At 32.9% G+C, this 18,014-nt stretch overlaps 1 protein-coding gene and 1 long non-coding RNA gene across 4 annotated transcripts; one reads left to right on the top strand and one right to left on the bottom strand.

Annotated features, from left to right (window-relative positions):
* Positions 1 to 5,170: 5,170 nt before the first annotated feature.
* LOC120081843 (uncharacterized) lies at positions 5,171 to 8,548 on the top strand. Of its 2 annotated transcripts, none has more exons than XR_005482964.2 (4): positions 5,171 to 5,277; positions 5,487 to 5,587; positions 8,070 to 8,274; positions 8,414 to 8,548. It is a non-coding gene; the product is annotated as an uncharacterized LOC120081843 (long non-coding RNA). The 2 variants fall into 2 exon arrangements; XR_005482963.2 differs by having other exon boundaries at positions 8,070 to 8,303.
* Positions 5,524 to 11,657, bottom strand: FLP (Duplicated homeodomain-like superfamily protein). 2 transcript variants are annotated; one of them, XM_039037017.2, is made up of 12 exons: positions 10,794 to 11,657; positions 10,644 to 10,690; positions 10,483 to 10,539; positions 10,297 to 10,369; positions 9,933 to 9,988; positions 9,672 to 9,848; positions 9,436 to 9,581; positions 9,079 to 9,224; positions 8,592 to 8,728; positions 8,294 to 8,511; positions 8,062 to 8,207; positions 5,524 to 6,361 (listed from the first exon to the last, which is right to left on the bottom strand). In XM_039037017.2, the coding sequence occupies exons 1-12, from the start codon at positions 10,869 to 10,871 to the stop codon at positions 6,251 to 6,253; spliced, it is 1,392 nt and encodes a 463-aa protein (XP_038892945.1). In that variant the 5' UTR covers positions 10,872 to 11,657; the 3' UTR covers positions 5,524 to 6,250. The 2 variants fall into 2 exon arrangements, with proteins under 2 accessions (XP_038892945.1, XP_038892946.1); XM_039037018.2 differs by having other exon boundaries at positions 8,062 to 8,204; positions 10,794 to 11,589.
* Between the last annotated feature and the right edge of the window lie 6,357 nt (positions 11,658 to 18,014).

Here is an 18,014-nt window from a genome sequence, read left to right as displayed (position 1 = left end):
CTCGTGAATCCATGCTCTTTTTCTATTATTTCTTTCTGCGCTATTCTAGTATCTCCTTAGAGGTGTGTTGTCCTTTAGGGAAGCCTTGCTTTGTTGCTTTTCCAAGTACGCAATGTCCACAAAATTTCAAGTTGTCTTCAACACCTTTAGGAAGAATCCCTATTTTGAGAGAACTTACAGCCTCCTCACACTAATATGAGATAGCCTCTTGTGCCATAGCTCATCTTCTGTGAGTTCTTCATCAATTGCCATCAAGGCCGAATGTGCCATTTGCACATCCTTAATGACATATAAGCCATTAAATTTGGTCGCCACCAATACTACTTTTGAGTCTTTAATTATTTCAAAGGCGCCTCTTACACCTCTATACTCAAAGCCAATAGAATCAAACATCCCCAATGATAGGAGATTTCTCTTCAATGTAGGAACATGCCTCACATTCTTAATCAACTTCACTGAACCATCTTATATCTTCAAGGATATATACCCTATTCCAACAGCCCTACAGGTATTGTTATTTCCCATATAGATCAACCCTCCATTCCACTTCTTGTAGGTATAAAACCACCCTTAGATAGTGTCATATGAACTGAACAACCAGAATCTATCACCTAGTCTTGAATCTCCATAGAATTCTGCCCTTCACACTCTTCAGTTGCAACCAAGGCATCTGAATACACAAGGGAATTCTCCCCCACAACAGCCTCAGTCTGTTTTCCTCCCTTGTTCAGCCAAGCCCTGCAAGTTCAACTTCCTCTTCAAGGCATAGCAATCCTTCTTCATGTGTCCCATTTTGTGGCAAAAATGACACTTGATCTTGGACTTGTCATCATCATTCTGTTTCCCCTTCCCATTGTTCTTTGTTTTCCCCTTTGAAACAAGCCTTCTCTTCCTTGTTGATCTTTCTTGCTCATTTGTAACTCTAGTTCTTTGACTCTTATTCCTGAAATGATTGCTTCTGTAGTGATTCTTGTTCTACCGTACTTCATGGCTGTCTTGACATCTTTAAATGATTCTGGTAAAGAGTTAAGTAATATGAAAGCCTAATTTTCTTCCCCAATATTGTCTTCTATTGATCTGAATTCTGAAGACAGTCTCTTGAACTCGTTCAAATTATTAGTGAGGGACTTTACAGCATCCATCTTGTATGTGAAAAATCTTTCCCTCAAGAAAGCTTTGTTAGGCAGGTCTTTGTTGAGATAAATCTCATTCAATTTGTTCCTGAGGGCATAAGCAGTAGGTTGGTCAACAATCTGCCTTAAAACACTATCTGTAACATTCAAGACAATGGTTCCATAACCATTTTCCTCGATTGTCTCTTTCTCTGCATCGGTGAGTGTTTCAGGGTATTTTGCAAGATCTGTGATGGCCAATAGTACCTTTTACTATCCCAGAACTGCCTTGATCTTCGCTCTCTATAGTTCAAATTCTGTCTTTCCATCAAATTTCTCGATTTCATACCTGGTTATAGTCATTCTTGAACTTCAAGATTGACTTATATGATTTCGAAGTATGCAAGAATTCAAATCTTGGATCTGTCTTGAACTGTTCTCTAAGCTCTGATACCACTTGTTGTCCCAGATAACTAAGATCTTCTTGTTTGCAGTCACAAACTACTCAGAATTAATGGTCAAATACACTTCACAACTTGGGGGAGGCTGTATGCTTAAAGCTTCAAAACTCTTATGTCATTTACCTAATGGAAACTCAATCGTATAGACGAAGCTCCAAAAAACTAGACGATAGTTCAATTATGTAAACGATATTGAGAAGCACTAAACAATAGTTGTGTAGAACTAAATGATTGTATAGGTGACAGCTGAAGAGCTAAACGATCGTATAGACGATGAGATGCAGAGGTAAACGATCGTGTACACGATGTGATAGGAATTAAACGATCATGTAAACGATACTTAAGTAAATGTTAAACGGTCGTAGAGTAAAAAAGAAAGAACACAAGAGTTTAAGTGGTTCGGCCAAAGTCCTACATCCACTATGCAAATCGGGAGGGTCTCTTTTATTACTTCTTCTTCAAACTTATTACAGAATGAATGCATTGCTCTCTCTCTTTCGTTATTCTCACATTCGTTTTCTTTTTATACACAGGCACTCATGGTCAACGAAAAAGCTCTGATAGTTACAACAACATAACAAAAAGAACACGACAACATTCAACTGCCTGTAATCTTTATTTCTTGTCTTCGGTTCTTTCTGTAACAAGCATGAATAACGTGATTGAATGCCAAGATCAACACCACAGTTTGTGAACTTTAACGTATTGTCCTCCCTTATTAGATTATAATACTTTTATTAGAGTCCCAACTTGATTTTTAACCACAGTAATAAAATGATTGAAAGTTGTTATAGTAATGCTTTTCAACTTAAGAGGATAAATCCAAGAAAATTGATTAAAGTAATCTAGAAAGTGCACATAATACCTATACCCCTTAGTGGTCGTAATGAGAGCAGAATCCTATAGATTTGAGTGAATTAATTCAAAAGGAGCAGTAGTATGAGATTTAGATACTGAAAAAGGAAGAGCATGAGATTTACCCAACTTACAAGTGTTAGCTCTCAAATAGAGCTATTATTCTTAGCTTAATTTAGGCTCGTTAATGGATTTTATGTATTTATTGTCTTATTTTGTAGGTATCATGCACTGAGAAGGTAGAACCAAGAAATCAGTGTCAAACAGGATTGATTTGAAGCAATTTGGAGGTGATTTGAGCTGTCAGGCTTCAAAACAGTGAAAATTACGAAACCGCCACTATCACAGGGTTGCAACGCTAGCCTGACGCTCTATCCTGATGCTCTAAGGAAAAATGTGCAGTGTTGTAACGCTATCTGCGACGTTGCAACACTCCAAAGATGCACAACGCTAGCGTTGTAACGCTGTTTTCAACGTTGCGACGCTGCGATTTTTCCTATAAATATATCTCTTCAGCCCTATGTCAAAATATGCTGAATTTGGGAGGCCAAATTGATGGAGGCCAAAGTAAAACTCGGTCCTTCGTCCATTCCCTTCAATTTTTGGTATCTTTATGTTAGTTTCGCTTTTTATTTTGGGTTGTAATCAATGGAACGGATGTGTTTAGATTTGTCTATGAATTGAGAGGTAATTTCTATCTAGTTTCTTTGCACAAGAGCCCTGTGTTTAATTTCTTGAAGGTTTCTTGATTAATTTAACTGCAATCTTGTGAATTCTTTGGTTGGATTTGTTTTAATCTTAATGGATTTTTTTGAGTATGTGCTTGTTGCTTACGCAGAACCAATCTTCTCAGTCTGACACAGCCAAGAATGGGCTCAAAGACCATATGTTAGAGATGTTGGAGATTTTGAACCAATTCTACCACCAAAGGTAGCAAGTGTAGGTCGACGTCAAACCGTCCGGATACCTTCAATTGGAGAAGAGCTGTGACAAATACATAGGTGTACACAATGTGGTCAGAGAGGACATAACAAGAAAACGTGCAGACAAACATTGATAACACCTGACACTGGCCCATCTAGACTAAACAATATATAATTTTCGCTTTGTTTTTTTCTATACATCATCAATTATACTATACAATATGTAATTTTAGCACCAATTATACTATACAATATGTAATTTTAGCACAAATTTATCTAAACAATCGCTTAGTTATTTATTTGCGTAGCTATTTATTTGTTTAGTTAAATGTACAACACCAATTGTATTCTACAAATTTAGCACAAATTTATCTAAACAATCGTATAACAAAATCTAAACGATCGCATAACAGATATCTAAACGATCGCATAACAAATATCTAAACGATCGCATAACAGATATCTAAACGATGGCATAAACATATATCTAAACGATCGCGTAATAGTTAGCCAAATGATCGTATAACAAAAACTAAACAATCGCATAATAGATATCTAAACGACCGTATAACAAAAACTAAACGATCACATAATAGTTAGCTAAACAATCGCATAACAGATGTCTAAACGACCGCGTAATAGTTAGCTAAATGATCGCTTAGTATTCTCTATACGATCGCTTAGTAATCTCTATTCGATCGCTTAGTAATATCTAAACGCTCGCTTAATATTCTCTAAACGCTCGTTTAGTATTCTCTCAACGTTCAGGAAATGAACGAAATGGAGGGAGACCCTATCGTTGTAAAATATTCGTAGAGACGCGCGTTCACCAAACGGTCTGAAGACTTTTTAAAAGCTATAAAGGTCCGTGGTAGAAAAGTTTTTAAGAATAAGTCATTGGTAGAAAAGATTTTAGGTTTTGGATCATTTTGTGAAATTTTACTGTGATGATAAAGACTGCAATATTTAGATTGCTCTTTCCTCTATTATTTCAACTGTACATCGTAAACAATTTTTTCAAAGCAAGAAGAAAGCCCTAGAATAAGGAAGGGTGGAAAGACCATATTATAAAATACACATGGCAGAGACTAATTGAATATTTGTAAAACAGAAAGAATATTCTAATCATCAAATTTGTTAAATAACCCAATTAGAGACTGCTTGACGTGTCCATTGGGCCAATTTGGTGCATTTTGTCCAACTCCTTCGCCCGTTAAAAAAACAATAAATTAAAGAGTTCTTTTGTGCAAACGACCTTTTTTCAAGTGTTTTTATGTTTTTAACCCTATCTCACAAACATACGAAATCTAACTTTATGCTTACGTCAGATGAATTTTTCAGTCCGACAATGGTTTGTCCCTAACTCGAAATCATGTTTTAAGTGATATGACTTATCCCTCACTCAAGGCGATGTCGGATCGAAAAATGTGAAAAAGATGACGTCGTGCTAGCCCATGACATCAAGTAAGAGATGGACTGAGAAGTTCATCCCTAATCCGATGTCACTTAAAATGTTGATAGTGTACTCTAATATAAGGATACGGTTAATTTCATATGTTTATAGGGGCGAGTCAAAAAGAAAAGATAAGGGCATCCGGAAAAGAAAGAGAGAGAGAGAGAGAAGGAAGAAGAAGGAGGAGGAGGGGGGGAAAAACTCATAAATTAATGGCGGTGTTAAATTGGAAGGTTGATGATCTTTCCACTTTGCTGGAAACATAATTCAAAATTAGCCTTGTTCCTCGAGAAAGTTGATAGCAATAAGTGGCCCTTTATTTTGTAGTGAGTTCCCTCCTCTAGCCTTCCACTTTTTGACTTTTGTTATTTATACTTTGTCCACCACTGACTTAATTTAACACACATCCTTCTTCCCTGCCTTCCCAACTTCTCTTCAATTTTGCAGTATCATGCCAGGGCCCGATACATGAGGTAAGCTTACAAAATTCTCTCCATATCTTCTCTTTGTCTTATCCCAACCACACCACCACCCCCCCCAAATCAAAGTTTTTCAAGTTGAAGCTGTTACAATTTCACAGGGTTTTTCAGCACTTTCTTCTGTTTAACTGAGAAGGATAATCAGAGAGTCAGATTTTCTATGTTCTTTTACTTAACTGGTTGCTGTTCTGTTCAAAATCCAGGGGCATTAGAGAAGAGAAGCCAAGGTAGAGGGATGAATGCACACCAACAACAAAACACATTCCATTCAAATCATATTTATGTTTGTTACATCAAAAATCAGGTAAGGAACAGAAATAAAAAATGCTGATTCTATACCTCTGCACACCGAAAGTAAAAAAAAAAAAAAAAAAGTATATAGGAAACCATCCCAACTGGTTATCCTCTACCTGTTTTCATCAGTTTTTTTTTTTTTTTTAAATCTGCTTCCCTCGATCGCACTTTTTGTTGGAGGGCAATAAGCAATGCGGCCAAAGCAATGCTTACTTTCTGAATAGAATGTCTACAAATGTATCTAGAAGTTATATACATGTGGGAAATCAAGCTACAAAAACTGGGACACCAAAAAATCACATATTGCAAGAAACTGGACAAAAACTGGGACAAAAAAAAATCACATACCAAGAAACTGGAAAGGTGAAAAGAAAAAAATGACACACCAAGCACACTGGTTCGGATGTTACTAGAGAAAACCCCACCTAGGGAAACAAAAGAAAAAAAGAATGTGGAACACGCGGTTATATGTGTCCCGATGTGTCCGAATGCTCCATAACATTCTAGACACTAGTCATGGAATGCAGATATCAACATGCCACTATGAAAAATTTAGGCCGGAATGGCTGCAAACCAATGGAATATAATATAAAGAAAGAAGAAAAAGAGAGAGAGAGACTGAATTTTGAACCTAGACAATACAGACTCTGTATGTGGGATGATTAGAGAGGTTTTATAGACTTTGGAGAAGGGCTCTTTTGCAGGGTGGTGGTTGTGAAGGATTAACACTAGGGTTAAGGGAAGGTGACTCCACTCCCAGTGTTTTAAGAAGAAAACTCCTTTCCTGAAAAAGAAAACAAAACAAACCAAATTAGAGGTACATAAAACGCCGAGCGGCACACACATTACAAATACTAATTCCCAAAATAAAATCATTTTTATTAGTTACAATTCCATTTTATATTTGTTCAAGAAGAAAAAATCTAGCAAAGAAAGCCCAGCTTGGATAACAAAGCGTTTTTAATGAAATGGGGAAAGAAGTTTGGCTATTTCTTTTTTAAATAATTTTCCGCGAGTTTCTAGACTAGCTTCTATGCACGACGACTTATAGGACAACCTACCTAGCCCTACAACATTTACGTGTCAAGGAAACCTGTAGGATAAAATCTTAGGTAGGTAGCCACCATAGATTGAATCCATAACCTTTTAACCCTTTATCAAGGCATGTCCCTAGTTTGATAGTAGTTTGGCTATCAAAATTTATTTGCTGCTAACATGATATTCTTTTTATCCAAGAGACCATACTCTGATATTCAGTGTTTGTTCTCCATAAAACTCAGTTTAACTTCCTCATCACTATACCTGAAGAAGTCTTAGTACTTTTAATTCCAGATGAAAAGAGAAAGCCCGAGATTTATCTAGCTTAGTCCTACATGTCTACATTATAGTTTGATTTGATCCATGTAATCCATGTAACCTAGACTATCTTCATTTGCTACTTTTTCCTAGTTTGCAACCGTTATCAATCTGAACCACTTCAAGAAAAGAACTACATTTCTTTTAGGTAAAAACTAAAGTTTTGGCAGAAAATTTTTGAACTACAGCAAATTATCACGAACTATCATGAGTGTAAATGAATCCTCAAACTTTCAAATTTTGAAATTTTGTCCCTTATGCTCACTTTCTATCCCAATTCCTACCTCTCTCTCTCTCCCTTCCTTCTGAAGCCTTTCTAAGACTAGGATGCTGCAGTAAACTGTAAACTGCAAAACGTCTCGACGTTGTCCACTATCAAAGTTTCTCGCATGTAATACTTTCTCTCCACGAATTGGATACTACGTACCAGCAGAAAACCAATCGATTTATTGGATGGGAAGAAATGGAACAATGAAGGGAAGGGAGAGAGAAAAAGTAGCGAGATGGAGAATGGAGAAAGTGAGGAAAGATGAGAATCAAAGAAGGTAAAAGGATCCAATTATTTCATTTATGAAAAGTTGAGGGTTTAAATTTAAAGATATAGTTCATCAGTTCAATTTTCTCACTTATGAGAAGTTGAGGGTTTAATTTCTACCACTAAAAGTCCCTACCTTGCACATTGTTTCCCCTACTCATGGATTTTATAATCCATAAAATTCAGATCCCTTCTGACAGTTTATCAATTGTGAGCACGAAGATTAACAACCAAGTTCCATAATATATACATAGAGATAGACTTCACTTGAATGCTAATTGCTAAATACTAATCACAACCTGACTATTTATGAATTTGACTTGTAAAGAACTGTGGTATGCTTCTACGATTGCAAATAATATTAAGGTTTTAAATTTTAATCGAAATCCACATCTCATAGAGGAAGGTTTAGGCCTAAGACACTGCAATTTCTAACTAGCAGATTTCTTAAGCCCTCAATAAGATCTCAAGTTTTTTCTGAAGTTATACAAACATTGTTTATTACTGAAGCTGCTTTTTTTTCAATATGGAAACAATCACTTGACTGATTTTATTCTACAAGTGCGGTAAAACAAAATGTAAAGGTCACTTACACTTTCAGAGAATTGTGGGCTGGGAATTCCTGCTGCCAAGGATCTAAAAAGTGGAATTACATGCATGGGGGAGCTGAATTCCGAGCTTGAAAAGGAAGAGCCAATGGATTCAATTTTTCGCTCATTGCAACACTTGAAAGCCTCTGCTGTAGTAAAACATTGCATCTTAGCAGCATATCATCATGAGAAAGATCAATGGCCTCTATAACCAATGTGAGAACTTATTCATTACCTCGCTCCAGGTTTGTCTTTGAAAGTATTTCTTTCGCAGATTCACCGATGTTATTTTGCTCTCCGGTGCAAGTTGATCCGGATTCAAATTTAGGTTCCTGATGACGAGTCCCTATCTCAGGTTGGCTTTGATCTAGTTTTTCCTCCACTGTTTGGGATACTAGTGTTGATCCAGTACTGTATTCTGAACTGCCAGGAGATTCGTGGAGATTGGGTTCTCTGCAGGACGTTTCGTTGATCAGGCCACAAATAATAAGTAATTTAAATTTGAGAAATTATAGCAAGCATAATTTTGTTACCTCCATTGGCTACCATCATTGCTACTCCTTAAATCCTCCACTGAACCCTTAGTGTCTTCCATTTGAAGGTCCATATCCGGAGTTACATTTTTGGGCATGTCATTTTCTTTGCTTCGACTGAGGAAATCTTGGAGAATCTGATTCATATTTAATGGACATCACAGAACAAGAAACTACTAAATAAATGAATCTATCAAACATCATATACGAAAATAATATGCAGAATAGTCAAGAATTAATAGGATGTGAAGTTTCCAATTTTGGAGCATGGAGTTACCAGCAATACATAATTCAGGATATCCATTTTTTTATGATGATCTACTTGCCATGTCTAATAAAAAAATAGAATTTATTTGTTTAGTTGAGTTGAGGGAGACACGGAATAAAAATGTGTCCCACTGTACTCTTACTTGGCTATCTGCCATTATGAACATGGCAGCTAACTATTACAAAGCACGTATAACAGCATTGTTGATAGACAAAGTACCTTCCAAGCATTTTCTAGACTTTGATCTGTATTCTCTGAGTTAACCTTCAATGCGAGTGAACTGAGTAATTCTGCTTGTTGTGTTAAAGCAGTTACCTTCGGATCATCCTTCTTGATAAAGGTTCCTTGACTCTTGTTACCTTGAGCTGCTTGTGGTGGAGAAATGAAGAGGTTAATCCATTATCATGAGCCCAAAAGTAAAACCAAATGAAGCCACAACAAACAGAACCTACAAAGGAGTAACTAGTAGACTTGTTTCCATTGGCTAAATTTTAAGGAAGTTATATTCCTTGTCTCTGTGATGTGTCTCCGGTTTTAACAAAATGATTAGGAAGTTGCTGCTTTTAAGTGACTTACTAGTATTTAGACCCTCGGCATTGTCAACATTATTCTCAATCAGTACTGTAAATGGAGCTCTCAGCTGCTGATCCATTGCGAAGCATGGCCTTTTTGATCCATCCTCAAGCAAGCAACCTTCCGTTGGATGAGATATGTGTGCTCTCCTATATGGTTATTTTCAGGATAATCAATTATTTTCTGTGTGCACTTTCTCCTTCACATTTCTATTTAGACATATTGTATACGAACTTTACCTTATCCTCTTTACTGGCTGAGAAGTTTCGGAAGAAACATCATTACTCCCCTTATGAAATAGAACCCTTTTATTGTTGTGATTGATGAATGAACTTGAGTTCTCTTTTGATAATGCTTCATATTTCGCTCTCTTTTTACACAGGGTGGTAAACCGGTTTTTCACCGCATTGTCCGTCCTACATAAGCCAAATCACATATAAATGTTTAGTAAAATTTGCAGCAAAATTGAACTGCAATAAGTGAACTCGAAAGTTCTATACCTGCCTGACACCACCTTTGCTATTTCTGTCCATCTATTTCCAAATATTTTCTGTGCCTGTAGACCAGGCTAATTTATTAGATATAGGGGCATCCAATGACGTGGGAATGCTCAAAAGTTTGAACACATATTGACCGTTTGGCTACTTTAACTTTTAAGAGACCACAGCATGTGCTAATATTTGCTAATCCGAGGCATTTTAACATTATCGATCAAACATTCAAATTCACTCGTATAACTAAGAGAGTAATAAAATGACATTTACAGTAGAGTTGAAGCTTATAAGAAAGTGATTACAAACAATATTTAAATCTCTATTCTGGATTCTCCACTATTGCAAGTTTGCAAGTGGGGGGAATAATCACCTCGCATAGAAGCAAATCCTCTTCTGGAGACCATCCCCCTTTCTTAAAATCAGAATTCAAGTACGTGTACCATCTGAAATGTAATTCCCATAGGCCATTCACATGAGTGAAACTCGATCAACCCAGAAGAAAACAAGAACTGTTTGAATCAGTTTTGTTACCATGTTTCTCATCATTTTCAATTACCTTCTTCTGCACTGTCTTGTTGTCTTATCCTTGAATTTGGATGCAATGATTGCCCAACTGCGCAATTGATTCCATCAACAATCAATCAAAGTTTCAGTAAACTAAATTAGATTAACAAAAAAGAAGATAAACAACAGAGTCAACGACTGCGAGGTTCATACTTTTCTGTTCCATGTTGGTTAATCTGCTCTCTAAGAATATCATCCTCCTGAAACTCCAATAACCCACATCAGAAATCACACCAGAAGGATCTATAAACAAGGAGACCAATCTACGAAACTATGAAGAAAAAGAGAAACAGAGAGGAAAACCTGTTGAGTCCACGAAACGATGTGTCTTTCCTTCTTCTTGGAATCTTCAGTAGCGAGCTTCTTCTTGGTGTCCTGCATTTGCTTTTATTAATTACAATAAACTGTATCTCTTAGGCGCTCCTCCCCTTTTATTGAAACCCACTTGCATGCTAAAGGCAAGCCTTTCTATAGCATATTAAAAAAGGGGGATAGGAAACTGCAAAGTCCCCAAAAAAGGAACACTTCCCTCTTCCCTTTTCTTTAATCCTTACGGATAGAGGACACTGTTGGGTTCAAAACGGAACAGCAATTTCAAGTCGAAAGCGATGCTGAACCTGAAAGCTCTCTATCAAATAAACCCTATGCAATATCGAAATCGCCTCGGATTCTAACCTTTTTTTTCCCCTTTCTCTCTCTTACCACTTCAATTTCTTCACAATATAGCTAGTATCTGCGTTTAAACAAACAGAGCCTCCATGGATTCCGAGGGCAAAGGAACAGAGAGAACAAAGAATCATTCATGAATCCAATCCAATTCGAATAACAACCAGAGATTGAGGAGTCTGAAACAAAAGAATCAGTGTGATTAGTAGTAATCTTGTTGGTGAAATAGGTAGATCTAGTAATGGAAGAGAAATGGAAGGGTGGAGTGAGGAGGGTGAGAGAGATTTAAAAGATGAAGGATATGAGACGAGACAAAGAAATGTCTCTGTTTGAATCTCTCTCTGGAAGGAACAAGGAACTTGGGATTTAAAATTGAAGAAAATAGAGATAAGGGGGAAAAAAGAAAAAAAATAATAAAAAAAAAATTGAAATTGAAACAACGGACTCATGGATGAGTGCGCGGGTATGAAGGGAAGTTTGAAAAAGAACGCTGAATTCCATGTGGGGGATAGGATGGTGGAGTCGACTATACCCACATTTCACTGACAAACCCCTTTTTTTTCCAATTTCTTTTTAAATTTTTATATTGAAATATACCATTTTAATCTCTATATATTAATTTATGTATTTTTAATTAAAAAATGGTTATGTATTAACATTTTTTATATTTAAAAAGGTCCTTTTTTACTTTTTAAAATGTAAATACATTTTTCACATTTGCTTACATAAAAACTATTATTATTATTTGACCAATTTTGATAAAAATTAACTTTGAAGAACTCGATTTAAATTTTATTGAAAGTACACTTATTAAAATTGATCAACCTTTAAAAAAAAATAAAACAAACAAACTTCAAAATATAGAAACCAAGATGATATAACATATATTTTAGATTAAAATATCATTTTAGTCTCTGTACTTTGAGATTTATTCAATTTTAGTTCATACATTTTTAAATGTCCAAATTTAATCTATGTAATTTAAGTAAATATTAATTTTTATCGAAAGTGATTAAATAATAATAATAATTTTCATAAAAAGAAATATAACATGTGAATATGTTTTCAAAATTTATGGTAAAAATATAAGGACTAAAGTTTTAAAGATAATAATTTAAAAAATCCACATTAAACTAGCAGTATGGATTGAATTTAAGATTTATTAAAAATATAAGAATTAAAATTACACGTTTAAAATATATAAACTAAAATTGAATGAACTTCAAAGTATGTGAATCGAAATGATATTTTAATTTATATTTTATATATATATGTATGTATGTATGTATGTATCATGTATGTATGTATATATACACATGCATGCATGGATGACACATGTGTTTCAAGACTGAATATCTTCATGCTTATTGGTCAGTTTCTTTCCTTTTCAATTAAAATCTGAATAATGTTTCTTTACATTATTAATAATTAAAAAAAAAAAAAAAGTTGATAATTTTGGAAGTAGCATGATTCACCTTCCTTCAAAGGCTCTTTTTTCATTTTTCTTTTCTTCTCTTTTTCGGATTTTACTTTTTAATATTTTATTCTTCTTTAATTTAGTTGTTTAAGTTGATTAGATAAAATTTGAAATTTAAGAATTTTTTTCTCTATCCAGTTTGGCAGTTGTCTACCTTGTAATGGTTAAAAAACAATTGTCTTTATTATTTTTTTAAAAAAATTAAATATAAAAATGCCTTTGATATAAAAGAATTAAGAAATTATATTTCATTTTTAAAAATATATAATTCGATCCCCTGACACTTTTTAGATTTGTTGGGAGAATCTAAATGGAAATTGGATTTACTTTGCATTTTTTTCCTCCATACAAAATTATTACCATTGGATCGAGTCCGTTAAAAATAAGAAGAGTGTGGATATATAATATATCGGCTAAATTATATCAAACATCACTCAATTTTGTATTTCATGTCAAAAATATCATCTAACTTTTAAAAGTTCCAAAAATACCTTTAAACTTCTAAATGAGAAAATTCAAATATATTTTTTAAATGAAATTTAACGATTTTCATCCAAAACTAACGGTAGGGATATTTTTTAACTATTTGAAAGATTAAGAGTATTTTTTAAATTTTTTAGAGTTCAAAGTTATTTTTGACATAGAGTACAAAGTTCATGATACTTTTTATAATTTAGCCTAACATATTTATCAAAATAAGTTTTCTAACCTTCCATAAATATATATATTTTATCCAAACTCCTTGCTCTCTCTCATTTTTCTCACGCTCACTCTATACTCTCCCTCTAATTTTTCGTTCTTTTTTCTCGCTCTCGCTCCTTACTACTCTGACTCATTTTTAAAGATTTAAATTAAAGGGAGAACAGGCAGAAAGGAAGAAGAGAAGCATTGGTATGATAAAAATACATTTTTGATTCCCGAGTATTGATTTTAGTTTCATTTGGTTCCTAAGTTTTAAAATGCTTTTTAGTCTTTAAGCTTTGAGTTTGGTTCCAATTTAATCCTTAAGATTCAAAATATTACTATTTTAATATCTGAGTTTTTTTTAAAAAAAAAATTGATCCCTAGATTTTAAGATTTACATTTTTAACTTTTAACTAAATACTCGCTTTGGTGTTTTGCTTTGATGTCTATTGATTAATTTTAAATAATTATGAAGTGAAAATATAAAATTAATTTTGATAGTGATGAAAAAGAAGTGAAACATAATTAATTATAATTTTTAAATTTTTTTTAAATTAATTAATAAATATTAACATTAGAGTCTGAAAGTGAGTATCTAATGAAAATTTGGGTCAAGTGTAGATATTGAAGAAAAATTTACATAAAAAAATCCATTTTAAAGGCCCAAAATGGCAAATGATCCAAATTTTGAAAAAGATATCAAATGTCACTTTACTGATGTCATGATCTTGTGAATTTACAATATTGTCCTTCTTTTATTGATTTTTTTCTTCTTTCTTCTCTGGCTCATTTCTTTTTTCTTTTTTTTTTTCCTTTTCCTCTTCTTTTCTCCCTCTCTAGACGTCGTCTCTTCTTCTCCAATCTCTTTCCTCTGCGCATTTTCTTCTTTTTGCTCTGGCTCATTTCTTTTTTTTCTTTTTTTTTCCTTTTCCTCTTCTTTTCTCCCTCTCTAGACGTCGTCTCTTCTTCTCCAATCTCTTTCCTCTGCGCATTTTCTTCTTTTTACTCTGGCTCATTTCTTTTTTTTCTTTTTTATTTCTCCGCTTCCTTTCTCCCTCTCTAGACGTCGTCTCTTCTTCTCTGATCTCTTTCCTCTACGCATTTTCTTCTTCTTCTCTGGCATGACGAGTTCACACGGGCAGCTCCAACATGACCAACTGAGGTGAACAACAACAAGAGCGAGAGAGCATAGTGATTTTGTGTGAGAAAAGGAGGAGCGATACCAGTGAGAGGGAGATCAACAAAAGCGAGACAAGCGAGAGCGAAACCGACGAGAGTGAGACATGCAAGAGGGGGAAGAAGACGACTTATTGTTCCATGGATGTTCGCAAATGGATCATCAACGAGACCAACAGGAGTGAGACTGACGAGAGAGAGATGGGCAAGAGCGAAACCGGCGAGACTGGGACCGGAGAGAGTGAGACGGGCGAGAGGGAGAAGAAGACGACTCATTATTCCATGGATGTTCGCAAATGAATCATCAGCGAAAGCGAATGCTTTTCTGCATGCGTGCAAGTATATTTTGGTAATTTTACCCAAATTTGACATCAGCAAAGGGTCATTCGACATTTTTACAAAAATTGGATTATTTGACATTGTTTGCCCAATTTTTTGGTCATCTATACAATTTTTCCAATATTGAAACCAAGTGATCAAATAAAAATAAAACTCAAATTTCAATGGTAAAATTATAATATTTTAAAACTCATAAACTAAATTGGAATAAACTCAAAATTTAAGGATTAAAGATGTAATATTTTGAAAATTAGAAACCAGATTGAAATTAAATTCAAAACTCAAAGAATAAAAAAGATTTTTTTTATTCTTCTTTTAGAGGGAAGAGAGAGAACACGGGCGAATGGAGAAGGAAAAAGTAATAATAATAGAATATTTGCCGATGCAAACAAAATGTCATATACCTTAGTTTCAAAAAGTATGTCAAATCTCATTTTTGATCTAATATTTTGGATTAATTATACAGATAATGCTCTCCTTTTTTTTTAATACAATAAAGTTGGATATGGAGATTTGAACCTTCAATCTCAAGAGAAATACAGTAAATATCAATTATCCGCTTATCGCCGACTACTTTAACAAATTACTCATTACAAATAAATGGCAAAAGCTTCCGGTACCAACTTAAATAAAAAGAAAAAAAATCAATTACAAGTTTCATCACTAGGGACTTTCAAGTTTGTGTATATTTGGTCCCTAAACTTTCAAAACTATGTAATATCTCATTGAATTTTCAACTTTGTTTTTATTAGATTTTTTTTTTAATTTTCAATTTTGTATGTAATAGTTCTTGACTTTCAATTTTGTATCTCTTTTTTTTTTAAAAAAAAATAAATGTATCTAATAGATATTTGATATATTTTTTTTTGAAAAAAAAAAAAAGTTGATAATTGACTTATTAAATACAAATTGAATTATATATCTCATGAAATCCTAAAACTTCACTTTGATGTTTAGTAGCCATTTAAGAATTAGATCTTAAAATGATTATTAAAAAATAAAATTTAAAAAGAAAAAGTAAAGAAAAAAAAAGACAGTTTTCCTCTCTCTCTCCCTTTTTTTAATCTCTCTTTCTCATTGGAGAAATATGTGCTGTCAAAATTTAATATTTTACAAACTAGGAAATATAATATGAGGTGTGATAAAAGTAAATATTTCAAATAATCAATAAAGTAGTTGACACATGATTTTTGTGAGAGTGAGAGTGCTCATTTAACAACTCTTTCTTTATCTTCTCTAAATAAAATAAAATAAAAAGTCTTTTTTTTTTTAATTCACTGTACATTTATTTATTTATTTTGAGTACATTCACTGTACATTTATTGTGTGTTAACAATTAATGAAAAATGTGAATCCATATTTCTAAATTTGAATTTTTGAAAATTTGAACACAGAATGCTTGGAGGTAATTTGGTAGGTGTGACATTAATAGATATGTGGCCAAATATATGACTAAAATGTAATTCCAATTATGAGATCCAGTCAAGTTGAATCTACCATAAAAATCTCAAAACAAATTTGGTTTTGTTAGTAAAATCATTTCTTACTTTAATCTTGGTTAAAAGAGAAAAAGAGGTCTAATAATTTGGTATGTCAACTTATTATTAGATGATAAAGATATGCATCATAAAAAGAGATTTAGACATAATGTGATTACTGATTACAAGTAAAGGGTCAAAAGTAAGAAGGCAATGACTTGGACTACACCGTATAAGGACGGGTTTACATGTATATGGGTGAATTAGATGAATATTGGGTAAAAAAAAAAAATATTAGTAAAAAATGGTCTACTTAAAACTAAGGAGGCATTTGAGACATTAATTGGTTATTATAGTTGGCAGGTTATAATAGTGATGGAGTGATAATAGTTAATATTTTAGTCACAAATTATTTTAATTTGAGTTATAATAGTTTATATTTGAAGTATAAACTATTTTTATTTGGGTAGGCAAAGAAGAAAATAAAGGAGGAGTGGTAGATAGTAAATATTGTAGCAGAAATAGTATTTACTATATTTAATTGTAAGTTATAAATAGTTGTACATACCACTATCATATTTGGTGCCCCTAAAGAGTGTGTTTGAGGTAACGATTTTGTACTTCTCACTATTTCAAAACCTCAATTTGCTACTGTATTTACTATTTGTCATAGTTTTTACTATTTTATGTTCATCAAATTTTTTATTCGTTGTTATAATGTTTACTATTTTCTTCTCAAACTAAAATAATTTACACTTCAAACACATATTATTATAATCCAAACTAAAATAATCTACACTCTAAATACAAACTATTATAACCCAATTATAATAATTTAAGACTATAATAACTAACTATTTACCCCAAATGCCCATATGTTATTGTCTCAATTATATGCTAGGCGTGCAGTAATTTTCCATCAAAATAACCAAAATATATATTATATGATTTTTATTTCAAAAATATAAAATAGAAAATCAAAATCTTAAAAATGGTTATCCAACGCAACAATTTTTTTTTTTTTTTTTTTAGTATTCTACCATTCCAAAACATCTATAAACTTATGAGCAAATTTCAAAAGCTAAAAATTTAATTCCACGAGGTACAATGAATAGGCCATTTATCCTCAACATTGTCCAAAAAGTCTTCTTGTTTATATTGAAAAAGTATCCAATTTTACCTTAAACTTGATAGGTTTGCCAATTAAAAATTATATTTTACTTAAACTTGATATGTTCTATCAATTTTGACTTTAAATTTATAATTTCAGTAATTTAAATCTCAAATTTGATATATAATATCAATTGAAAGTTTAACAATTTAAACTCAACTTGGAATAATTGAATCAATCTAAGTTCTATAATGGTTAAATTTGATAAAATCTACCAAATTTAAGGTTTAAAATGAAGAAATTAAAAGTTTAAAATTAAAATTGATACAATAGGGCATCCAAATTTAGGATAAAATTATTTTTACCCTTCTTTTTCTAATCTTCAATTTTCTTTCTCTTTCTAAATATGTGTCTCTCTATTTAAAAAATATATATATATTTATATAACTTTTCTTTCTTTTTCCAACTCTAAAATTTTAGGTCATCGTAACAATCATTTTTCCACCTCCTCTAATATATTTCCCACTTTTCTATCTCTAAAGATATTAGTTCTTTTTCAAACTTTTTTTCTCTCTAAAAATTTAGTATTTGAT

Source organism: Benincasa hispida, chromosome 7 (genome assembly GCF_027475165.1).
Source record: "Benincasa hispida cultivar pf3 chromosome 7, pf3_genome.v1.1, whole genome shotgun sequence".
NCBI classification, from domain to species: domain Eukaryota; kingdom Viridiplantae; phylum Streptophyta; class Magnoliopsida; order Cucurbitales; family Cucurbitaceae; genus Benincasa; species Benincasa hispida.
This window is presented reverse-complemented; position numbering and strand designations above follow the sequence as displayed.

Bases quoted from the DNA above. Each gene is read 5' to 3' on its own strand.
- FLP (XM_039037017.2), bottom strand. From the start codon at position 10,871: ATGCAGGACACCAAGAAGAAGCTCGCTACTGAAGATTCCAAGAAGAAG. The intron at 9,849-9,932 runs GTATAGAACTTT...TGGCTTATGTAG, and splicing joins GCAAAGGTGGTGTCAGGCAG to GACGGACAATGCGGTGAAAA. The intron at 9,582-9,671 runs GTAAAGTTCGTA...ATAACCATATAG, and splicing joins CAGCCAGTAAAGAGGATAAG to GAGAGCACACATATCTCATC.